The sequence below is a fragment of the Astatotilapia calliptera genome, chromosome 1 (genome assembly GCF_964374335.1).
Source record: "Astatotilapia calliptera chromosome 1, fAstCal68.1, whole genome shotgun sequence".
Taxonomy (NCBI): Eukaryota; Metazoa; Chordata; class Actinopteri; order Cichliformes; family Cichlidae; genus Astatotilapia; species Astatotilapia calliptera.
Window position 1 is genome coordinate 34276921 of NC_137422.1, and position 20888 is coordinate 34297808.

A 20888-nucleotide genomic window follows, 5' to 3' on the forward strand; every position below is an offset into this window, starting at 1 on the left:
GGCCTGCTGACTTTTATTCCATTTGCTGTCAAGATCACACAGTGCCTGAATAATAGTGAGGCAAAAGCTTGCTTTTACTTTTACATCCCTACTGCCACTGGCTGAAATGCAGGCCCAAGCCATGACACGGCCTCCAATGTGTTTTACAGTTCAAATCAAAAATTTAACATTTGCATATTCTTGATTCCACATGACCTGCTGTCTTTCAAAATCTTGAAGATCACCTAAGAAAACAAGAACAACAAAGAAGACACCCTAGCCATTTAGTGAAGCAAAGTATAAAGAAACAAAGGGTGACTCGACACTTTTGCACAATACTGTACTTCTTGGCATTGGTATTGAAATGACTTAACCTAATAAGGACTGTTTACGAAGAGAAAGTTAGCTTTACTGGAAATTAACTTGAAGGATTGTAAAAATGCTTTTCAATATTTAAGCTTCAAGGCAAAAATGTACAATAAGCCCCCCCAAGAGTGTTGATTGCATGTTAGTGTGTTCCTATATGGTGATCTCAGATGAAAAAGGGGGAAAGAAAGCAACTAACCAACACACAGGGACATAGGATATAAAGTAAAACTTTATCATGACATACAAGTTAAAAGCCCTGAGAACCATATCTTTATATTAACTGATATGAACAAAACTGAATGTGTGAAAACCACTTTAGAAAAGTGCTCCTCATAAATACAATCAGCACAAACCAGTTTTTACAAGCATTCATGTTTTGTCCTATTTTTTGTTTGCTTTAATCAAAGAGAAAACTATAATATCAGTAATATCATTATTATCATGTCCATAATAATAATAACAGTACAAAAATATGCACAAACCCCACAGTTGAATTAATATACGGAGCATTGTACAAGCCAAAAACAACATAAAATTGATAAATGAGGTATTCAATAACCACTTGCATATGCACCTGTTTGTACACAGATCAGGTTAGTTTTTAAACAATTTAAAATTGAACTGACTCCAAAATCAAAAGGTTCCGCATACTTCCAACTTCACAGCTTCCTGAGTAACGAGACCTTGCCATAATGCAGTTATTGACGACAAAAAGAAAAAGAAAAGAGACACCAAATCCAAAGTAGCATTCTGTGAAGTGACCGCAGCTTCTATCAGCATTTATCCCTCAATGCAGCTTCAACATCGTATGCAACACTGAATGCAGCTCCCTGCCCTGAGGTAATGTGGTATGAAGAAGTGGAGGGGGGGCACACACACTCACTCACACTCCACACATGGATGCAGGTATACAGGCACAACACATTATACATAATGCACCTATCCATACAAGTGGCAAGTGACAGGAGCCTTGAAAGACAGTGACCAGAGTGGTTGCGGGGTTGAAGCAAACACTGAGGAAGAAAAGTGACCCTTTACTCAGTCTATGAGGAACCACCAAAAATGCCCTTCAACCTCGGAACAAACCGGAACTGTACGAGTATATAGCAGAAAAATGTGGATAAACCTTATCTACTTAAATATTTCTTAAAAGTCATTTTTCACCTCCTCATTCAGCATTAAAAAAAAAAAAATTCACCAGTGGCGCCACCTGCAGTGCCTTTAATGTTATTACTTACTCAATATACTGCACCTGCTTGCACACACACACAAACACACTAATGTACAAAGGCAGTGAAGCTACATCATCAAACAGTCATTGCTTAGAATGAGCACAAGAAACAGAAAGAATGGACTTGGAAAACAGAAAATATTTTAGTGGCAGCCTAAATAATGCAGATTGTTACTAAAAGCAAGGTCCACCAGGAAAAGGGAAAAAACAAATAAATATCAAAACTCACTTGATAACACAAGAAACTGAGGGATAACTTGTGTCTAACGTGTGATTTTTAAAATAAAATAAAAAAAAGGGGGGGCAGCAAAACGATTAAGCCGGAAGAGAAAAACTTTCATAGGGAAGCCTGCATGGACTGCATCTCACCAGCAACTAATTTTAAGGCAGCATCTATACTCCTCACCTTTTATAAAATACAGTTATGTGTCATACAAGGTTGCGAAGGCTATACTGACAGACTAACAGCGCAGTTCTCAAAGGTTCTTAAACCCTGACCTGCGATCTGCACTGCAAAACCTGACACATAATTGCTAAAATACAATCTAAGAAAAGCAACAAAGCTGCCCACCTCAGACCACACTAGGCGTAAAAAGGTCTAAACAGTTAAAATGCCTTACATTCAACACAAGTAAAGCTAGAAAATGTTGTTCTTTTGTGGGGTTTCAATGCTTTTAAAAAAATCTTTAAAGGGAGAAAAGCATCCTACAATAACATGTTCATCATAATCAAGCTGTGCCTGGGGTAAATTGATAAAAGAAAATGCGGGCTACTGTCCACATTGTCTGTGAGGGACTGCACAAACAGGTTAAACAAACTATTCAAATGCAACTGTTAATGAGGCCACTGTATCCGGCCTTCAGTTTTAAATAATGGAATCTGTTAAAAGGGTCGAATATGCCCACCTGTACAAGTCATGTAATTGGGTTTTCAGTCTTTACAGTTTTAAATGCACTTTCCACTAACTAATTGTGAAAAAAAACCTCACAGTCAGTTTGAAAGAGTCTGAAAGAGACACCTTTTGCAGTCCAACACAGACCTGCTTGCTGTGCATCAGCATCCTGTTAGCAGGATTGTACAAAGAGTTCATAAGGACTGACTGTGCTAGTCTTTGGTATGTAGCTGTGCAATAACCAGAGGATGGAGGTGTAAAAAAAAACAAACACTGGTCACATGATTGTTCAAATGCATATCATGATTTTGCCATTGTCACAAAAAAGATGCAATTTCAACATACACAGTCAAACTTAAGGTTGTTTTCTTACCCCTATGGAAACACCATTGGTTTTTTTTTTTGTTTTGTTTTTTTAAGAAAGAAAATTAACATGTCAATGAAAAAATAACTTGTCTGTTCCTCTCTGCTGAAAAAGCACCTCAGATATATCATTCTTCTCAGACAACCTGATGAACCTAAAAAAGGGGGAAAAAAAACAAAAAACAAAGAAGAAGCAAGCATGAAACACGTTCTACAAGTAAATACAGGAGAAATATATCAAGCCCATCCCACTTCTTTGTCCCCAAAAACCACCAGCAGTGTGACAGCACGTCCATAACAGTTTCAGTTCACGTAGGATTCGGGGCGTCAAGTCTCGATGGCTTCACAGCCTTTTGAGGTATGTAGTGTTACTCTCCTTTTCAGAGAGTCTGATGAGGTATTTTTGAAACAGTCACATAGGCTTGTGCATTCTTCACGTATTAATCCTCTTTTTTTGTGTCTTTTTAAACTGACAGTGATTCCTTGCAGTTGTCACATTGCTTTTCCTGAGAGAGACGCTGCCCCCCCTCCCCAAAGCAGAGAGGCCAATGTGTGGTCAGAGATGACGATGCCACCCAACTCGACATTCAGCTGGAGGAAGGATGCACACAAAAAAATAAAAATAGGGGAACAACAAACTCAAATCTGGTCTGCAGGAGCTAGGAATGCCTCAGTATTACCTCTCTGTACCGCTATGGGTGAAACACAAATCGCAAGCTCTAACGGGCCTGTTACTGTTAACCCAACTTTGTGCGCGCACGTGGAGCTGAAACTACTTAAACTTTAGCTTTGCAACCTTTCTAATGGACTTCTCAAGAGCTCAACTGAGGGCAGCTGAAAGGATGAAATGAGGTATTTAATCTGCTGATCTACAGTATCAGATCATCACCAGTTTGACGCCACAGCACGTTGAAGACACCTGAGCAGCCCCAGTTGGAGGCCCATCACTGTGAGGGGGGGTGCTCTGTACACAGGTTTCCACTGGTGACAGTTACCCAACTTCCCCTGATTGCAACTAGGTCAAAAAGAATATAAAAATAAAGTTGATTCAGGTTAAATATACTACAGCTCCTGAGGTAAAGACACCACTGCAGGTTATTTGATTTGAGGTATGTAAAAGGAGAAAAACTAAAAAAAAAAAAAAACTAAAAAAAAAATCATTCTAAAACACAAAATCAAAAAAGACAACAAAATGGCAACAAACAAACAAAATGTTCTAAGATAAAACTTTTCAAGTTCGGTTGTGACTACACCTGTCAGTGGGTTTTGGCTGAGCTGATTGTGTTTAGCATGTCGATTAGGATTAACAAGTATATATATGTGATGTGTGTCTGTGCATGATGTGGTTGTAGTGTTGTGTTCCTATGTGTATGTGCGTGCATGTGTGTGTGTGTGTGTGTGTTAGATCAAAATAAAATGCATAGCAATTTATTTTGGATATATCATTAAATTTTCAGGCTCTGTGTTCATGATTGGACAGCCAAGACAGGTTGATGAGGTATTTGTTGTGCAACAGTTTCTTTTCGGTTTCTTATTGTACTGTATATTCATGCTGGGCCTCCTGCAGGAGCAGAGGCCTGGGGAGAAGGTACAAAGGGCAGCCTGAGTTAGGGTGACCCGGTGGGGGTCGGCTCAGCCGAGCCGGGACCCTTGGAGGAGGAGGAGGATGCGGGGCTGAGGCTCTGGGCCTGAGGTGCGGAAAAACCAAAGCTTGCGCTGGTTCCAGCAGGGGAGGCTGAAACAGCAGTAGCAGTAGCAGCAGACACAGATGGCCCCGGGGCCCCACCAGACTTCTGGGCGAACAGGGTTCCTAAAGAAAAAGGAGAAATGTCATTAGTTAAAAATGAACATTGATGCTTGAATCCTTCCAGAGGTTAAGCAAAATAAATTTACCTAATCCCACCCTCGTATCTACTCCAGTTAATTCCGGTGTACCCCAAGGCTCTGTCCTGGGTCCTTTACTTTTTATCATCTATCTCCTACCCCTAGGTAATATTTTTAGGAAGCATAACATCCAGTTTCACTGCTACGCAGATGACACCCAGCTCTACCTATCCTCCAAACCCACAGCTACTCTCCCACCCACATCCATTTCTGACTGTTTAAGTGAAATCAAGGTCTGGTTTACTCACAACTTTCTTAAACTTAATGGCAATAAAACAGAATTCATTTTAACAGGCACCAGATCAAAACTGACTACAGTTCCAACCAGTCTTTCGTTATCCATTGATAACTCTGTTGTCACACCCTCCCCTCAGGTTAAGAGTCTTTGTGTCATCCTCGATAGCACTCTGTCCTTCACAGCACATATAAATAATATCACTCGGTCTTCCTACTTTCATCTCCGTAATATTAACCGTCTTCGTTCCTCACTCACACCACACAGTACCGCCATACTTGTCAATGCTCTTGTCACATCTCGTCTGTAATTCTCTTCTCTATGGTTTACCTCATAAATCCCTCCATAAACTGCAGTTGGTTCAAAATACAGCTGCTCGTATTATTTCCAGAACTAGATCCACTGAACATATAACACCTGTTCTTAAACAGCTCCATTGGCTCCCAATTCACCTCCGTGTCAATTTCAAGATCCTGTTCCTCACTTTCAAAGCGCTTCATAACCTTACTCCCCCATATCTATCCGATCTTCTCCATACATACTCACCCCTTCGTACACTCCGCTCTTCTTCAGCTTCCCTTCTGTCAGTTCCACCTGCTCTCCTGACTACCATGGGACTCAGAGCCTTTAGTTGTTCTGCCCCGAGACTTTGGATGCACTTCCACTTGCTCTACGGACCACACACTGTCTCACCACTTTTAAATCACTACTCAAAACCCATCTGTTTAGAATTGCACCTGATCTGTCATATTGTTTATGTGTTACTGTAAGGTGACCTTGAGGGTCTGAAAGGCGCCTATAAATAAAATGTATTATTATTATTATTATTATACACACCTGAGTAGATTGTGCCATTGACCTCTACTGAGACAGTAATGCTGGAATTTCCATTGGTTGAGATACTCAGAGACATGTCTTGCTGCTTCTCTTCTGAAAAACATAAATAAGAGTGGAGAGATTATTTTTGTGTATTTTCTTTCTTGATAATTTCACCATTAATACATAATATGTATTTAGTCAGTTTCTTGACCCTTGACCCATGACAGTTTATGCTAAACTACACAACTAATGTGCATGATGACAGAATTATTTCCATGGTCAAGAAAAACAATTTAACAACATCTAACCAAGTGAAGAGCACTGTCAGCTATTCCTGAAATACATGAAATTATTCAAATAATTACAGAATAGAATGTATGCAGATTTCTGCAAACTCTTGCTGCAGCTTAAAACATATTAACTGATGGGCTTTGGTAAATCGGTTGCAGCTACATGCTCTGCAACGGAAAACACATTTGTTTTTGGCAGAAGAGTTAGCCTGGTAGGTTTGATGAGAACAAGAAACGAGCTCAGGTTTCCCCACAGAAAGAAAAAATTTAAGCAGTGAAAAGATGTTAACAATATCTTACACTTAAAGATTTTTTTCTGTTGGCTAATGCATGCTTTGCTACCAATCCCATGTACAGCAATAGGTTTGGGTCCATGATAGCAGCATGCTCTTTAGAGATATCCAGACTTTGGAGAATATTGGTGGATATTCACCACAAACATTCACCAAAGTTTACAGATGTCTCAAAACACACTAAAACTGTGATTCCATGATATGATACCTCTAACTTCAATAGAAAAACAAACACTGTATTTCATTTCCAGGGTTTTTTTAGACATAATCTCAACAAACTTCTCAACACTGACCTCTGGTAGGCATAGCAGGGGCTCCCAGACGCAGGTTCATAGGCATTTGGGAAGCCATGGCCAGTAGATTATGTTGGAAAGCCTGCTGCATCAGGCGCTGCTGCTCTTCTGCCAGGCGGGCCATCTTCCTCTCTGGCCCCTCTCCACCACCAGTCTCCAGCTTTTCTCTAAGCTGCTCCAGTGTGGCAGCCCTGGCCAAGCCAGCAACCTGCTGCTGACCCAGAGCCAGCGCCATGGAAGGTCTTGCAGCCATAATCGGTGGGGTCAGATCATCTGGAGGAAAAATGGAAGTTTAGTCTGAATAAGTCAAAAGGAGTGATTCGTGATTCTGTGTAACTTGAAAACTGAAATGCATGAATCTATCAAGGTGAATGTGAAAGGTTATCAGTCCTACCTAATGGGAGCTATAATAGTAAAGCCCACACCTTGATTGGACAAGTGGGTATATGTACTATCCATAGTACTATACTAAACCCAGTACTTAAGGGTTTTTTTTCTACTATAGAAAAGCTGATATGAAGGACCTCAATGTTTTTGCTCAGCCAAATGATTCCAATTTTGTATTTAGGCAACATACATCAGAATGGATGGAAAAACAAAAGTGTGAGGTCTGTGTGTTGGCAAAACAAAACAAAACAAAAATATGTATATGGTTTCTTGCTCTCAGACAAAAGGTAAGCTGGCAACTGGAACTACAAATTTTAATGAAATGATCACAAATGATTATTATGTTTCAAGAAAGGCTTATGTGAGTGCTGTGTGAAAGAGCCTCAAATTCTGCAAGACACCAGAGTTTAGACAAGCCCCAAATGTATCTGTCAAGAAGATCCACAATTTCTAAGTGAAGTAGGGAGACATCTGGTTTTAGGTTACATGTATCATTTCCTTTTCTGGGGCAGTGAAGATAGTACGCAACATCTGAGTAACTGTTATACTGAAATGTCTCCTATTCACAGCCGAATTATAGTAACCCAATCACCCCTATCGGCATGCGTTTCACAGTGGCTACAAGCAGGCAGCATTACTTCACACAATGGGACACTTGAACTACAACATATACAGGTTACCCAGGACTGAACTTTTCTAAAGAGAGGCGCTGGTAACACAACACAAATACTCTGGTAACTTGGTGTTTCACCAGCAAAAACAAATATATACAACAGCCAGAAACTTGTAGGCCCTGACTACGCTTACTCCACAAATGGAGTTGTGTTGATAAATCATGTTTATTCTTTTTATGTGTGCAAGTTAAAGTTATCCACATAAGTTTGCATTATTTCTAAAACATGTTATTTTGTGAAGATTAAAGACTTTGGACTATAAGTACAGGGGTACTACAAGGGTTATTCTCTATAAAATAAAATAAAATAAAATAAAATAAAATAAAATAAAATAAAATAAAATAAAACAAAACAATCACAGGGAAACAACCTTAAAATAACACCACCACTTCCCAGAAACACAACCTCTAAAAAACCATGGAAAACTCAGTATAGGTTACGGTTATATTTTACTAGTATGTATATCTATCTCCAAAAAAGTTGCATTTTGTGTGAGAAATGTTTAGCTGAACAGCAGAAAAAACAGACTGAATGTCAGATTTTTGCAGAAGACAAGCAAAATTTGTGTCTGAAACTTTATGCTGGACTCCTTTACATTTTTTAACAAATGCATTTGGCTGTGTTTTGGTTCAGATTGTAATGAAAGCAGTATAAGTACACAAAAAGAGAAACAAAGAAGAAACTGCAAGCCTTCTACATGTCTCTAAAACGTTTTGATTAAACTGATCTTTAGCCATCTGATTTAATTTCTGTTGTTATAAATATTTTTTAACACACTGATTTATAACAAAGTAGAACTGGTTTGTAGCTACATCCAATATATGAGTCAAAATCCTTTTTTTTTTAAATTAAAGCACAGATTCTGCTGGGGTTCACAACTGAGTCGCACACCAACAAAGTTAAAGTAACTTCAGAAAAGATAGCAGTGTAATGACAGTTATCAACCAGATCCCAACTATGTGGACTAAAGGCAAAGTTCACAAAGTGTCCCCAACTATGTTATTAAGCCGTAATAAAGGTGAGGGCCTCGATAGCCTGAGGCAGAATTGGTTCCACCCAGATAACTCCATACATATACAAAGACATGAACACTAAAAATGCACAAACACACAGGGACACACACGGAAGCAGACACTCACATTCACATGGATATTTGACAAAAACAGACCACAATGCTACGAAGTGTCAGGCACCATATGTAGGGAAAAGTCCTCATCAAATTACTAAAACCGGAGCCGTTCCTGTAGCTAATGTTTTATTTTATGGTTTATCAATTGTTTTCACAGGTGTAGTTTTTCAAAACTGCAACAGAGGGCAGCATTTCTCTACAATCTCTTTCAAGTTCTTAACAAGCAGCACCCAGCTATAGTAACCAGTATGAAGTTTCTGATATGAACATTTACTTAGTTCATTGTGGCCTTAATTGATCCAAAGGACCTTTAGACTAACACACAGTATATACATCTGAGAGCTGCCAGATAGGCAACAGAAAGTAAACCCCACTTCTATTTATTAACCAAAGGGCATAGATCAGATTCTGGTGTTTTCTTTAACCTCAAGCTTTCAAACACGTACCTTTCTTCAAAGAGGGTCCCGGTGAGGCCTGAAGGCCATTGATAGCTACTGAGGCCCCCGCTCCCAGACTGGAAAGGTGCATCTTTGGGGGTGAGAGGATGTGGGGAGCAGTGCTGGGAGAGGGAGAAAAGCGGAAGAGGCTGCTGCTGTAGGACGGACGGCGACCCTCACGTCGGTTACTATCGATGGCAGCCTGAAGCTCGCCTGGGGAGCTGAGGCCTTTCCTCTCACACTCATACGGGTACAGGTATTTCATGTACCTTAAGGAAAACGCAAAGCACAGTAACACGTGAGATCACGACAGAAAGATTTGCACAGAAAATATCAGAAATAATATTGTAATATTTGACTACATCAAAACATTACAGCTGAAACATAATATTAAATGAGAGAATCTGTTAGCATGTACAGCAGTGGCATCAGCACCCTTTTTTATGAATATGTAAGAAAAGAAAACATTTTTCTCCTTCTTCCAATATGAAACTGAATATGTCTCATTAATAGCCTGTCAATAGTCTAACATTTTGGTTCTTCAAAAACTGTCCAGTGCTATTTGACTTAAGGTGAACCTATTCTGGTAATTTACTCCTAGCTACTGTTGGGCTCTTCTACAGTAGGCTCCCACCATTTACAGTTTAAAATAGTCCTTATTTTCCAAAGCAAGTTGTGTTAGTTCCATTTCCCTTAACTTCAAGACGACTTTTTTTTCCTCTGACTGGCTGCAAACAAATATTTGCACAGCAAATGGGCGGGGCTTCTCAGACCACAGTTAGAGATGAACACCTGAGATGAACCTATTAACAATTTTCTCACACAGAGAGCTAAGACTAGGCAAAAAAAAAATATTACAAAGATTACTTGCACATATGCTAACACACTCTGACCATTTTTTTTAAGATGAGCATCCAGCACTCTATTAATGTGACAGAACATAAAAAAAGCACACATGGGGACATTTAAAACTGCAGTACATAGATTGGATTCTGCTTCAAGCAATACATGTGCACCGAGAGATGCACTGTTTATCCGAATGTGTATATAGCTCAGTGTATTTGTTCAGATAGTAGAGATAATTCTGTTTTATTTCACTGCGACTTTGTTTTTTTGTCTGTACTTTAGTTTAGAACAAAAAACAGACTGCTTTGAATAAAGACCTAACCTTTTATCTCCAGCAGTGCTGTCACAATGATTCTGTCAAATCCTTTGTGCACGTTCACACATTAAAAACCATTTGCAACTTTATTTCTCTAATATTTGATCCTTACAACAGACATTAGGTTGCATATTTATAAATCAAGCCACTTCAGTAAACTGAAAGTAACCTCCTTTCTTAAATGTATGAATTTATATAGAATTTACTGCTTTAAAGCTTTGCTCAAAACATGTTTGGTGCACTTTGCATGACATCACAGCAGCACTGCAAGTATGCAGAGTCACAGCTCTGCAATGTTTTCCATGCCATAAATGAGCACACTATACACATTATGCGTGCTTACTGCATAATGGTGGGATAGAAGTACCAAGGATCAATAAGAAGCACGAGCAGCAGCATCCATTAGACAGAGCTAGCCGACCAATGCTACACAACAGTCCAGCAACATTAAAAATACATCAAGGCTCATTAGGGATATGTACTGCTGGACAAGATAGAGGTGTTACCTCTGCTAAAGGGTTCCCATCCAGAGAGCGATATAGTTTTAGTCAGGGTTCGACATTATAAGCTGTCAATCAAACCCCACCTTAGTCACTGTGAACTCTGACCAAATTCACATCATTAAATCGATGGAAATCAATCATGTGTGATGTAATGCACTGAGGGGTTCGGGGTAAAGAAAAAAGTTTGGCCAGTGGAGAAAACTTGTGTGTGTGTATAAATACACAGGTATGGGTTCTAATGAATGACATTCATACTCATTCCAACACACAAATCCAAACACTCCTAACAACATGTCTACTTAGAAGCTGCAGCCAGAGCGGATCCTTGCATGTGCGTGCAGGAGGCGTGTTTCCGTATGTATACTAGGAAGTAAAACTAGCTGTCGCAACAATTCTCTAGACAGCTGGAATTATTAAAATAAAAGACATAGTGAGAAGGACAACTGGAAATGATGGCTGAAATGCTCCCGAAATGAACATATTTAGTGCCTGAAGAAGCTTTTGGCTTCCACACGGTGAGGAAAGCTGCTGAAATTCTTTAATCGGTTCCAGCACCTTTAATTAGTTAGCTTTGTGTCACAAATGCAAAGACCTACTGTGTCCGCAGAGTAAAAGCAGCACTGGTGATGGAGGTAGGCAGGTTGAGTCCCTTTGTGATTTCTCTCCAGATCTTCTTATTGATAACCTCGACGAGGCCTCCCTTTTCTGTCACCAGCTTGTACAGCATGTACAGATCTAGGACCTGCTTGGCCATGATTGGAATACGATTGACTGGGGTTCCTACGGAAGACAGGAAAAGAAAACAAATATGGCTCAGTTAATTATAAACAATGTCTTACAAAGGATGTCTTTGGTTCAAAGTGCATTTATGTCTCACATGGATAAAGTTTTTAATACTCAGACATTGAACCTTAACGCTGAGAATGGGCTCTTTCTGACCAAATACTGACACACAATGGAGTTCCCTCTAAAATGAAATACTTTTACCAATAGTCATCTTTACTTTGGAAAAAAAATCTAATAAAAAAATAAGGCGGGAGCAAGGTGGAACAATCCTAATCAGCCGTTTCAAGTTTTTTGTTTTTAATGCACTGAACAACCACTTTGACTGCCACGTCAATTCAAAGCAAGGCAGAGCAGCAACAATAACAGAAGCAGCAGAGAGAATCAACATACTGGCTGTGTTGCTATTTAAGCACAGTGCATGGCTAAAGTTAATGACCATAAACCTTTCCTCTGCTATGTTAAAAAAAAATGGCAGTTGTTTCCAGTTTAATTAGTCACAGTGAGCCCAGCCAGCAGTTTTTCTTTTTCCAGGGCCACTCAGAAGTACTCGTGAACTCCCACGAGCACAACCCTTAGAGTGGTCTGTGGTTGGAACATGCAAAAAGGTGTAAATGTTAATACAATGGAAAAGGACCTGTGTTTAACACTCGAATTTCTGCTGAAATATCTTGACTTGTAGAGACACTAGAGGAGAAAGTCCTGAAGGAATATCTTAATAGCAAAGAGTCACACAAAGAGTCAAGCAAATGTGAGATAGGGGAATCATATGAGTCAATCATGTTGCTACATTGATGCAATTACACAGTTGAGTTCCATGACAGATAGAAATGTGTGTTGGCAGGCATATCTACTTTTTATTGTGGTAAAGTTTTAAAGTGTCCTCACCGTTTTTCTTTCTGGTAAGCAGATCGCAAATAAACATGTGAGCGTTTGTTCAGAGCTCTGGTAGGTTGAGTGAGGCTGATTAGGCCAGCAGTCTGGATTGAGCCAGAAATAAAAGCTGTATTGTGATGAAACACTGAGCATGTGTACTATAAATATAACCTGTGCGAAAACATGCTTAAGCTCATTGTGGGCCAACAACACTAAACTTTAAGCATTTTTATCAGCCTTACATACACATACAGTTTCTGAGTGACATTTGAAGTAAAAGTTATGACTCTTAATTAATTAAAACAGGCACTTTGTCTTGCCAACACAAATCGGCCTAGAGGCAAGAATGACTTTGATTTGAAGTTTTTTCAGTGAAAATTGGATTCTGCTTCAAAATATCAGTCAATGGTGAAGCGCCCAATATACTTTTGTGACCTCTACATATTGTTAAGGGTTGTTAGGATACTGGTTAGACATGGGTGGCAAGGGCTACTTCCTGTGAAATTTGCCTTGAAAACACATTAGCCCAGTTAAGCAATTTAGCTTGACCTGGAAAAGGGGATTCACAAACAACACAAAGCAAAGCTGCTCTAGACTTTTGATACAGATGCATTAATCTTGTCAACAGCTTATCTGCAGCGAAGCTTGCTGGGAGCTTGAGGGGAGGATACGGTGGGTGGATGAAGAGGGAGGGGTAGTGGGCGGTTCCTGTACGAAACAGAATCAAAAAGTGCAATGTGCAACCGTGTAAGCATGAGGCAGGAGGAGGGGACTGAAGGATCGTGACAACCTGCTAATCCACAGGCAGCGGTGGGTAGGGTGTGTGGGGGGGGGGGCTCATGGATAGGCTGGTATAATGAAGCTTATTTAGAGGATTGCACGGAGTAAATCCACACCCCTCTGCGTTACTGCTGCCAGGCCCAGCACAGGGGAATCGTACAGATTTGTCTTCACAGTTAATGCCAGTCAATCCGCCAGCCCCTCCACAGGCTGCTCTTAACCTGGAATTGGACTCATTAATGACTCTGTGAAATAGCAGTGTGATCAGGCCATGAAGATTAGCCCCGATTCATTTTCCTAAGTTAGCAACATGTCTTTAAGCCATGTGCAAAGGTCCTAGGTGAACACATGGACCTTTGGAGTGGGGAGATCAAGACACCATGATGGCACTAGCAAAGCACTATGACCTTTTAGGTGTCTTAATGTTAGTGGTCAAGGAAATCTTTTACTACTACTGTATCCACTGAAAATCAATCGTCTCTAACCTGTTACACAAAAGTCACTATTAACAAGTCTTTCTCTAAACGGGCTTTGGAAGTACAGGCTAACTTTGGTGCTACTTTTTCATTATTCTGTGCACTAATCAAGCCTGAAGGCTTTTGGATCCTGCTGCTAAGGGTTAAGCATTTAAGGACAGTCCAGAAAGCTGGTAGGTACGATAACACATAAAAAGCAGAAAACACCTAAAAGAATACCACACACACACACACACACACACACAACAGACCACCGTATCTGTAAAATGAAGTAAATTAAAAAAAGTTCACCTTTATTCATATAAATAAATAACACAGTCGATGGTGACATCTAATGTAGTATTTATAGCTGATGGATTTTTTTTAGTTTGTTAAAGCTGCACAAAATTGTTGTGGGAAAAGGGGATCCTATCTTCACAGCCAATTAATGGAAAATCAAGAGTGAGCTTGTCAAGATGCTAGTTTCTTTTATAGATTATTTGAGTTTGAGTCCTGTGGTAAGAGAGAGAAGATGAGTCGTAGAAAGGAACAAGAATTTGTTTAAGACTAGGTGTGCATTTCCACTGGATTTAGCAAAACATTAAATTAACCATAATCCTAATGAACAAAAGTCCTACCTCACTTTTTCTTTTGAGGGATATATTTAGAGGGAAGTACTTTTAACCACTTAATCATTATAAGATCATGAATAACAAAACTTAAACTATTAATGTGTCATATTTACAGCCCATTTGTTTGCACCAGACTAGCTGGGCACTAAAAGTTTTACCAGAGTATCGAAGGACGAATTAGTGAATTAGAATTGGGACATTTTTATTTTGGTTACACAGTTGTTGCGCCACTATCTCTGATCATTTGATTATCAAAATAAGTAAATAAAACCTGCTAAAATGATGAAATATGTGCAATAAGGAAGGAAAGAATTGGAGTAATAATAGTGTGGATTAGTTGCTGTGTATTAGAGGGAGTAAGGTGGAAAGAGCAACACCAAATTTAAATTTATATTGTTGCAATGTTGTTTTTTTAAACAGATTTGGATAAATTGCTCATTCACCCCAATAAATGAATGAATAAAATTTTCTAGAATGATTTAAACCGCTCAGTTTTGTTTTCATTTTGGCATGCAGCTTTTTCTTTGGCGCTAATATCTGGGTGAAGGTGCCAGCTTCCATCAAAGTTTGACTTCAAAGCTTGACTGATAGTGAAATTGTATATATATATATATATATTAAAAAACACAACATCAACACAAAGCAAAAACCAGCAAAACAGCTGCCATTGGCCAATTGACATGTTCAAATGTAGCAGGTGAAGAATGGAGAGCTTCTACTAAATTTTCTACTAACAAGCAATGCATCAAAAGGACCAGCAGCGCTACGCTGCGACCATCATTCTTTGGTGCAGTGCTGGACATCAATCCTACATTAAACAATTAATACAACTAAGGGGGTCAGAGATCAGCCAGGGGTTATTGATGTGTGAATTAAACTGCAGGTCAGCAGGAAGCCATGTTTTCATACAGGCCAGGCTGTGAACAATGACAGCACAACAAATGAGACAACAACGCTGGCCCCATAGTGACAGGCCAGCAGCTGGTTAGGATTTTTATTCACGCCAACACCTCTGTCATCATTTGCTGTACAATAAAGTCAAAACAAGACTTTATTAATTACATACAATTTTAGAACATAACCCATAAAGCCAAAAAGTTAACAATTTCAGACAGAAGAAAACAAACACAAATATCCATTTATACATCTTCAGTGGACCAGATGTGGTTTTAAAAAACAAAAAAAAAAGGATTAATTATTCCATGTGTGACATCAGTCACGTTTCACATTTCAACATTGCTCAGCCACGTGTGAAAGCAGTGGGAAAACACCTTTAATAATACTGTAATTGAGCAAAAATCACATTAGCAAGGCTTGGGCAGTTAGCCAGAGACAGTTCCCTCATTTGCGAAAACCAGCATGTCACCAGCCTTTGGTGTTCAACATCTGCTCCCTTTCCAACCCTGGAGACATTTAGCTCTAACAGGCTTAATTAGACCAGGCCCAAACATCTCTTTTGATCACAGTGGCACTCTGCCTCGCATGCACTCTGCTCTGGTGGAATACCTGTTCCCACTTCAACCTCAATGCTTAATTTCCACTAGAGAAGACTAGAGACTTTATGATTACCAACACAACCAACACAAGACCATCTCTTCCTCAAGCAGACAGCTATTGGGCGTTTCATCTCTCTGTAAAGACCTGATTTGTCCATTGGTCTGCTCTGAGTCTATCTGTAATTGGCTGCAGGCCTCACCTCCCATCATCCTTTGCCCCGGACTGATTTTTCCCCAGGGACACGGCCATCAGAAGCCTAGTGATTAATGGCACCAGAGGTCAGAGGTCGCTCTGGTGGGAAGTGCCGTGGCTGAGGGCCCCCGAACCACTACCCAACTCTTTCCTCCAACTTCCACCAAGAACACAAGAGCCACAGGGCTAGCCTTCAAACAACTCGACTTCAGACGATAACGGATGCAGATTATAAGGACAAAAATGCAAGAGGAATGTATTCGTGGAACAATATTTTGAGGAGTAAAAACAAATCATTATTCTTATATTTTATAATTAAGATGCTTTCCCGTAATGATTCAAGTGCGTTCAACTATGAAATATAAACTCCTCATCTAAAAAACTCACAATAACACAGTATCATATGAAATAAATAAAACAGTATCTAAAAATCATTTCAGAGGCTTGTGATCACTTCATAAGGAAATATGGCAGAAATAAACCAGATAAAGAAAAAAGAACCCATTTTGCCCTTTTGATGTATTATAATTATTGCTTAGAGAGAGAATAAAATGCATGACTTTGTATCTAAATGACCAAAAAAAAGGAACAAGTTCATTTTATCTGACCTCTGACCTATTTTTAGCAGGAAACAGCTGTTCACATTACAGGGTCTGTATAATAAATCAGTTGTGTGCCCCTGACGCCAGTAGTGGTAAATTAAATATTGCTGACTTCACTTGATGGGCATTTCTTTAAATAATTAAGTGACAGCCTGACAGCCTTACAGCGGACAACACACAGGAAATGAATTTTTTACTAAATGAACATTGACTGGTGTGAGGTTTCACTGTCATCTACAGTGAAGAAAGACAGGGAAAAGAGGAGGGAGAGGATTAAACACCACATCACATCACATCACCTCATCGTTTTTGGTTTCTTTACCTCTTCCGATCAATTTAGAAATTCCTCGCAGGGATGATTAGATTTTTTTATTTTTATTTTTAATATGACTTTAATATCTTGAAATTCCCCTTTGGAGGGAAGAAAGGAAGGGTGTAAGGAAGGAGAAAAGGAAGGGGGAGGTGTGGTAGCTAGCCAGCTGGAGAAAGACTGGATTACTGGATTCTTACTGCAGTAAGAAAGGTGTCAGCCAGCACAAACAGCCCCTGGCCTTGTAGCAGTGTCTGAACCCTTTTAGAGTGCCGCTGACCGAGACCTTTCTCCTCTTCCTCCTCGCTACCTCAAACACCACGTCTACACAGCAGATCAGACTAAACCAAAGTTATCTCTTGTTTCTTTTAACTTATGTTTCCTCATCTCAATTTAAGTACATTCACTGTTAGTTAAACAATAATACCAGAATATTTACTTCCTTGAGACTGCTCCGATCTTACTGATGATATTTTATACTCTGAAGTGCTGAGATGAAGTTTTTATGAATCCCTAATATGCTGCTTCTGATGTTTTCTGTGCATGTATATTAGATACTACTCTCAATAGAAAGAAATCCTTGTTCCCATCCATCTTGAAGGAATTTTGTCTGATGACATTGCATCTAAATACAGAAAAATATGTTTTCATTTTTAGAGAATACCAACACAGACCAGCCCAAACCCTTCATTAACCTGGGGCAGGGAGACACTGACAAGGGAGATAAGTGTCTGGGCTCCACATGCTGGGAGTTTACTTTATGTAGGCAGCCCCTGGCTGTTTAGTTTATGTTCATACTTCAGGCTAGAATATTGTCAGGACCCTGGTGTTCACTGGGGCATGTTTGTTTTATTTTTAATGCACGGCCAGGGACATAAAAGGTAAAAAAGCCTTGAGTGCATGGAATTTGCTATCTTTAGTCCAGACAGAGCCAAGCCTCACACGACGGACCAATTCATATCAAGTGTTAAGATATGTAGTGCCCTCCACCTAAGGGAAGTTAAATGTAACATTACACTATAGATGCATTGCTATTCTAAGCATGAAGCTAAAGCTGCAGCTGGCAGAGTCACATAAAGAGAGAGAGAGTCATCTAATAAAGTCTATATAATATAAGTCAGTCAATATACTCCTGTATCTCTGGCTGCAGAGGTTTCATTACTTTCATGTCAATAAAATGCAATTAATGTGAGGTGACAGGCAGACAAAGGAAAAAAAGAAAAGACAGGAAAAGCCAAGAAATGACTTATCTTCTGTCAACTGTATTTGACCGCTGCTGTGATAAGGAACACAAAAACCAAGAAAAACAAAGGCTTTCTATTGCTCTGTGAGGTTGAAGTCAAAATAAAGGACGCCACGTAGAATGAATTACACTGGAACAAGTTAAGCCACATTCATCCATCTACAGAGATAATGTGTGACAACATTATCAAGCCCGGCCACTGCATGATGTCACTATACCAATAACAGCACAGTAAAGAGATTAACCAATGTAAGGACTACATAAGGCACCATTATCAGCTTACAGACTTACACAAATAATAACATTTTCTCATATGATGAATTTAACATGTCCCTTTGTTGATGAAAAATTAAATAAAAGGTTAATAAATTCCTTTTTTTTTTTAATATTCAAAAGCCAGCAGATCCTCTCTCTTCCTTCATCCAGGTTTTCCTTTTACCTCAATAAAAAGAACAATACTTAAGGGGAAAAAGGCAAACACTCAGTGATGGATAATTCACTTGAAGCTATATTTGCTTAGAAAACAGGGAGAGGAGCTTCTTAGTAAGAATTATTACAGTGAGCAGGCAGCCAGTATATTAAAGGAGCTGTCTTCTGTGCACTGTCAACTGCTCTGGGATCGTGTAAAACATCGCAAAGCTGGCAAGTCTCCAGACAAAAGTCTGAAGCTGTAAATCTCAAAGGCTGCTGTTCACACACTGGGAAGTCTGTCAAGAATACACACAATGACACTATTAGAAACTGAATTTGACAATTTTTCAAGTGCAATTTGTCAAGAAATCTCTGCAACGATAAAGTGGACACGATTTTATATGGTGTTTTAAGTATTGGTGGATTGACCTCCTTAATCTTTTGACAGCTCTGTCAGTAAAGTATCTCAGAGGTGAGATGGATAGATGTACAGAAAGAAAGACAAAAAGAAAAGAAACATGACTCCTTCTCTGTGGGTCATGAAGATGGGTCACCTGTTGAAATAGAGGGGGAAGGGGATTGAAAAGGTTGGATGGCGCGAAAAGTGAGACGGCCTCTCCATTTGTAACTCAAGTCCCCTCGATTCCCAGAGACCAGGCAGATCAACTGACCAGACCCCAATCAACACCGGAGCCATCAGAGAGATGGATGAGTGGACGGGTGGATGGATGGATAAAAGTGGTGGTTGGGGTGTCTTATGCTGCAGGGTTATTCAAAGTCACTGGTATTTTTAAAATGTCTTGTACATCAGAAAGAGAGAAGGGAAACATACATTCAGCACATTTATCCCAGTCCAGAGAGAGAATATTTTGCTTGTTGATAAGTATATCAAGGGAAAACCTATTTATATAAAATGGGAAACGTTGTAGGACCATGTGTAGTATTTCTGCTTCCTTCAAAGTAAGCCCAAAGCAGTAAAGGAAAAACTCCTTCAAGGTTTAAAATAATAAGATTAGGCTATATTAAATTTAGACAAAGGTTAGGTATATATTTAAAGTCACTGATTGATCGGGACATCCTGACAGATGCTTTCTGTCCGTCTCCTATAAATTGTATTAAATGCATTAAATTCTGCTCTGCTTAGTGTTTGACAAAAAGTAAGATTATTGACTGACCAATGGTCAACAGATGTTTATGGATCCACCTACAAGTCCTTCAGGGTGTTTTTACTTATCACAGATCTGGTTAAGTTACTCCACCCAACAGCTTTTAATTGAAACTAAGCAAACATTGTCACAGGAATGCGTTTGAAAACATCTGTGGTCAGAGAGATTGTCAGGATGTTCTTTTAACAATTCTTTACCTTGTTGAAGTGCTTGAATGTTCTCTAACAACATTTATCATTACAGGCTGTATGTTTCCAGCCAAGCTGCAGGAACTACTGAAACCTGTTGTGCAACTCATGCATGAAATGTATTTACAATTTGTTCTGTTAAAGCTTGACGTTATTAAAATTGTGTGATGGTGTTTCCTTTTCTGTGACTTATAGCTATGACTGGATTAGAAAAAAATCTATGAGCATGGTACAGATACAGGGGCTAACAGCAGAAAACAGCAAGAGTGTTGCAGTGTGTGAGTGTTGGGAGGGAAAATGTTTGTTAACACATGTAGTAAAACTAATGATACAGGCCTGTCCTATGAGTTACTCTCACTTGGAAAAAAGATCAGTGAAAGCTGTTTTGTACACATATTTTTAGTCCTCAAAAGCAATTTATTATAGGTTAAAAATTAGTATGCATGATTGCTATTTACATGTTTGCCAAAACTGCTGGAACTCGTATTCAACAAGAGAATATAAAATGCCATGTTGCCTTTTTATATCCTAATGTGAAACTTTAAAACTAGGCCATATATCAAGGATAACTTCTGCTCTAAATCTCTGCCTAACTTGAAAATCAAGTGAGACTACAGTAACCGAGCAGACTGGCTGAAAACAAACATCTCTGATCGTCCAGTGTAAAGAATGTATATGTGACAGCTACGAGAATACAGCTTGTTCTACGCATGAAAGGGGGGAGAAGGGGGTGGAGGTGTTTCACTGATTAAGCTGCTGAGGTGAGGCTTAAAATTTTCCACCCTTCAAATTCAACTGAAGCCAGGAAGAGTA

The 20888-nt window shown here is 39.3% G+C and overlaps 1 protein-coding gene across 2 annotated transcripts in view; it reads right to left on the bottom strand.

The window, feature by feature from the left end:
• Positions 1-559: 559 nt before the first annotated feature.
• LOC113026050 (AT-rich interactive domain-containing protein 3B) overlaps positions 560-20888 on the bottom strand; it is a 57397-nt gene continuing 37068 nt past the window's right edge. For both annotated transcript variants that reach the window (XM_026174466.2, XM_026174459.2), the window contains exons 5-9: positions 11537-11720; positions 9285-9544; positions 6649-6921; positions 5791-5883; positions 560-4644 (exon numbers count right to left, since the gene is read on the bottom strand). In XM_026174466.2, the coding sequence (XP_026030251.1) occupies positions 4442-4644; positions 5791-5883; positions 6649-6921; positions 9285-9544; positions 11537-11720 (1013 nt within the window). In that variant the 3' untranslated portion in view covers positions 560-4441. The remainder of the gene's footprint in view (positions 4645-5790; positions 5884-6648; positions 6922-9284; positions 9545-11536; positions 11721-20888) is intronic.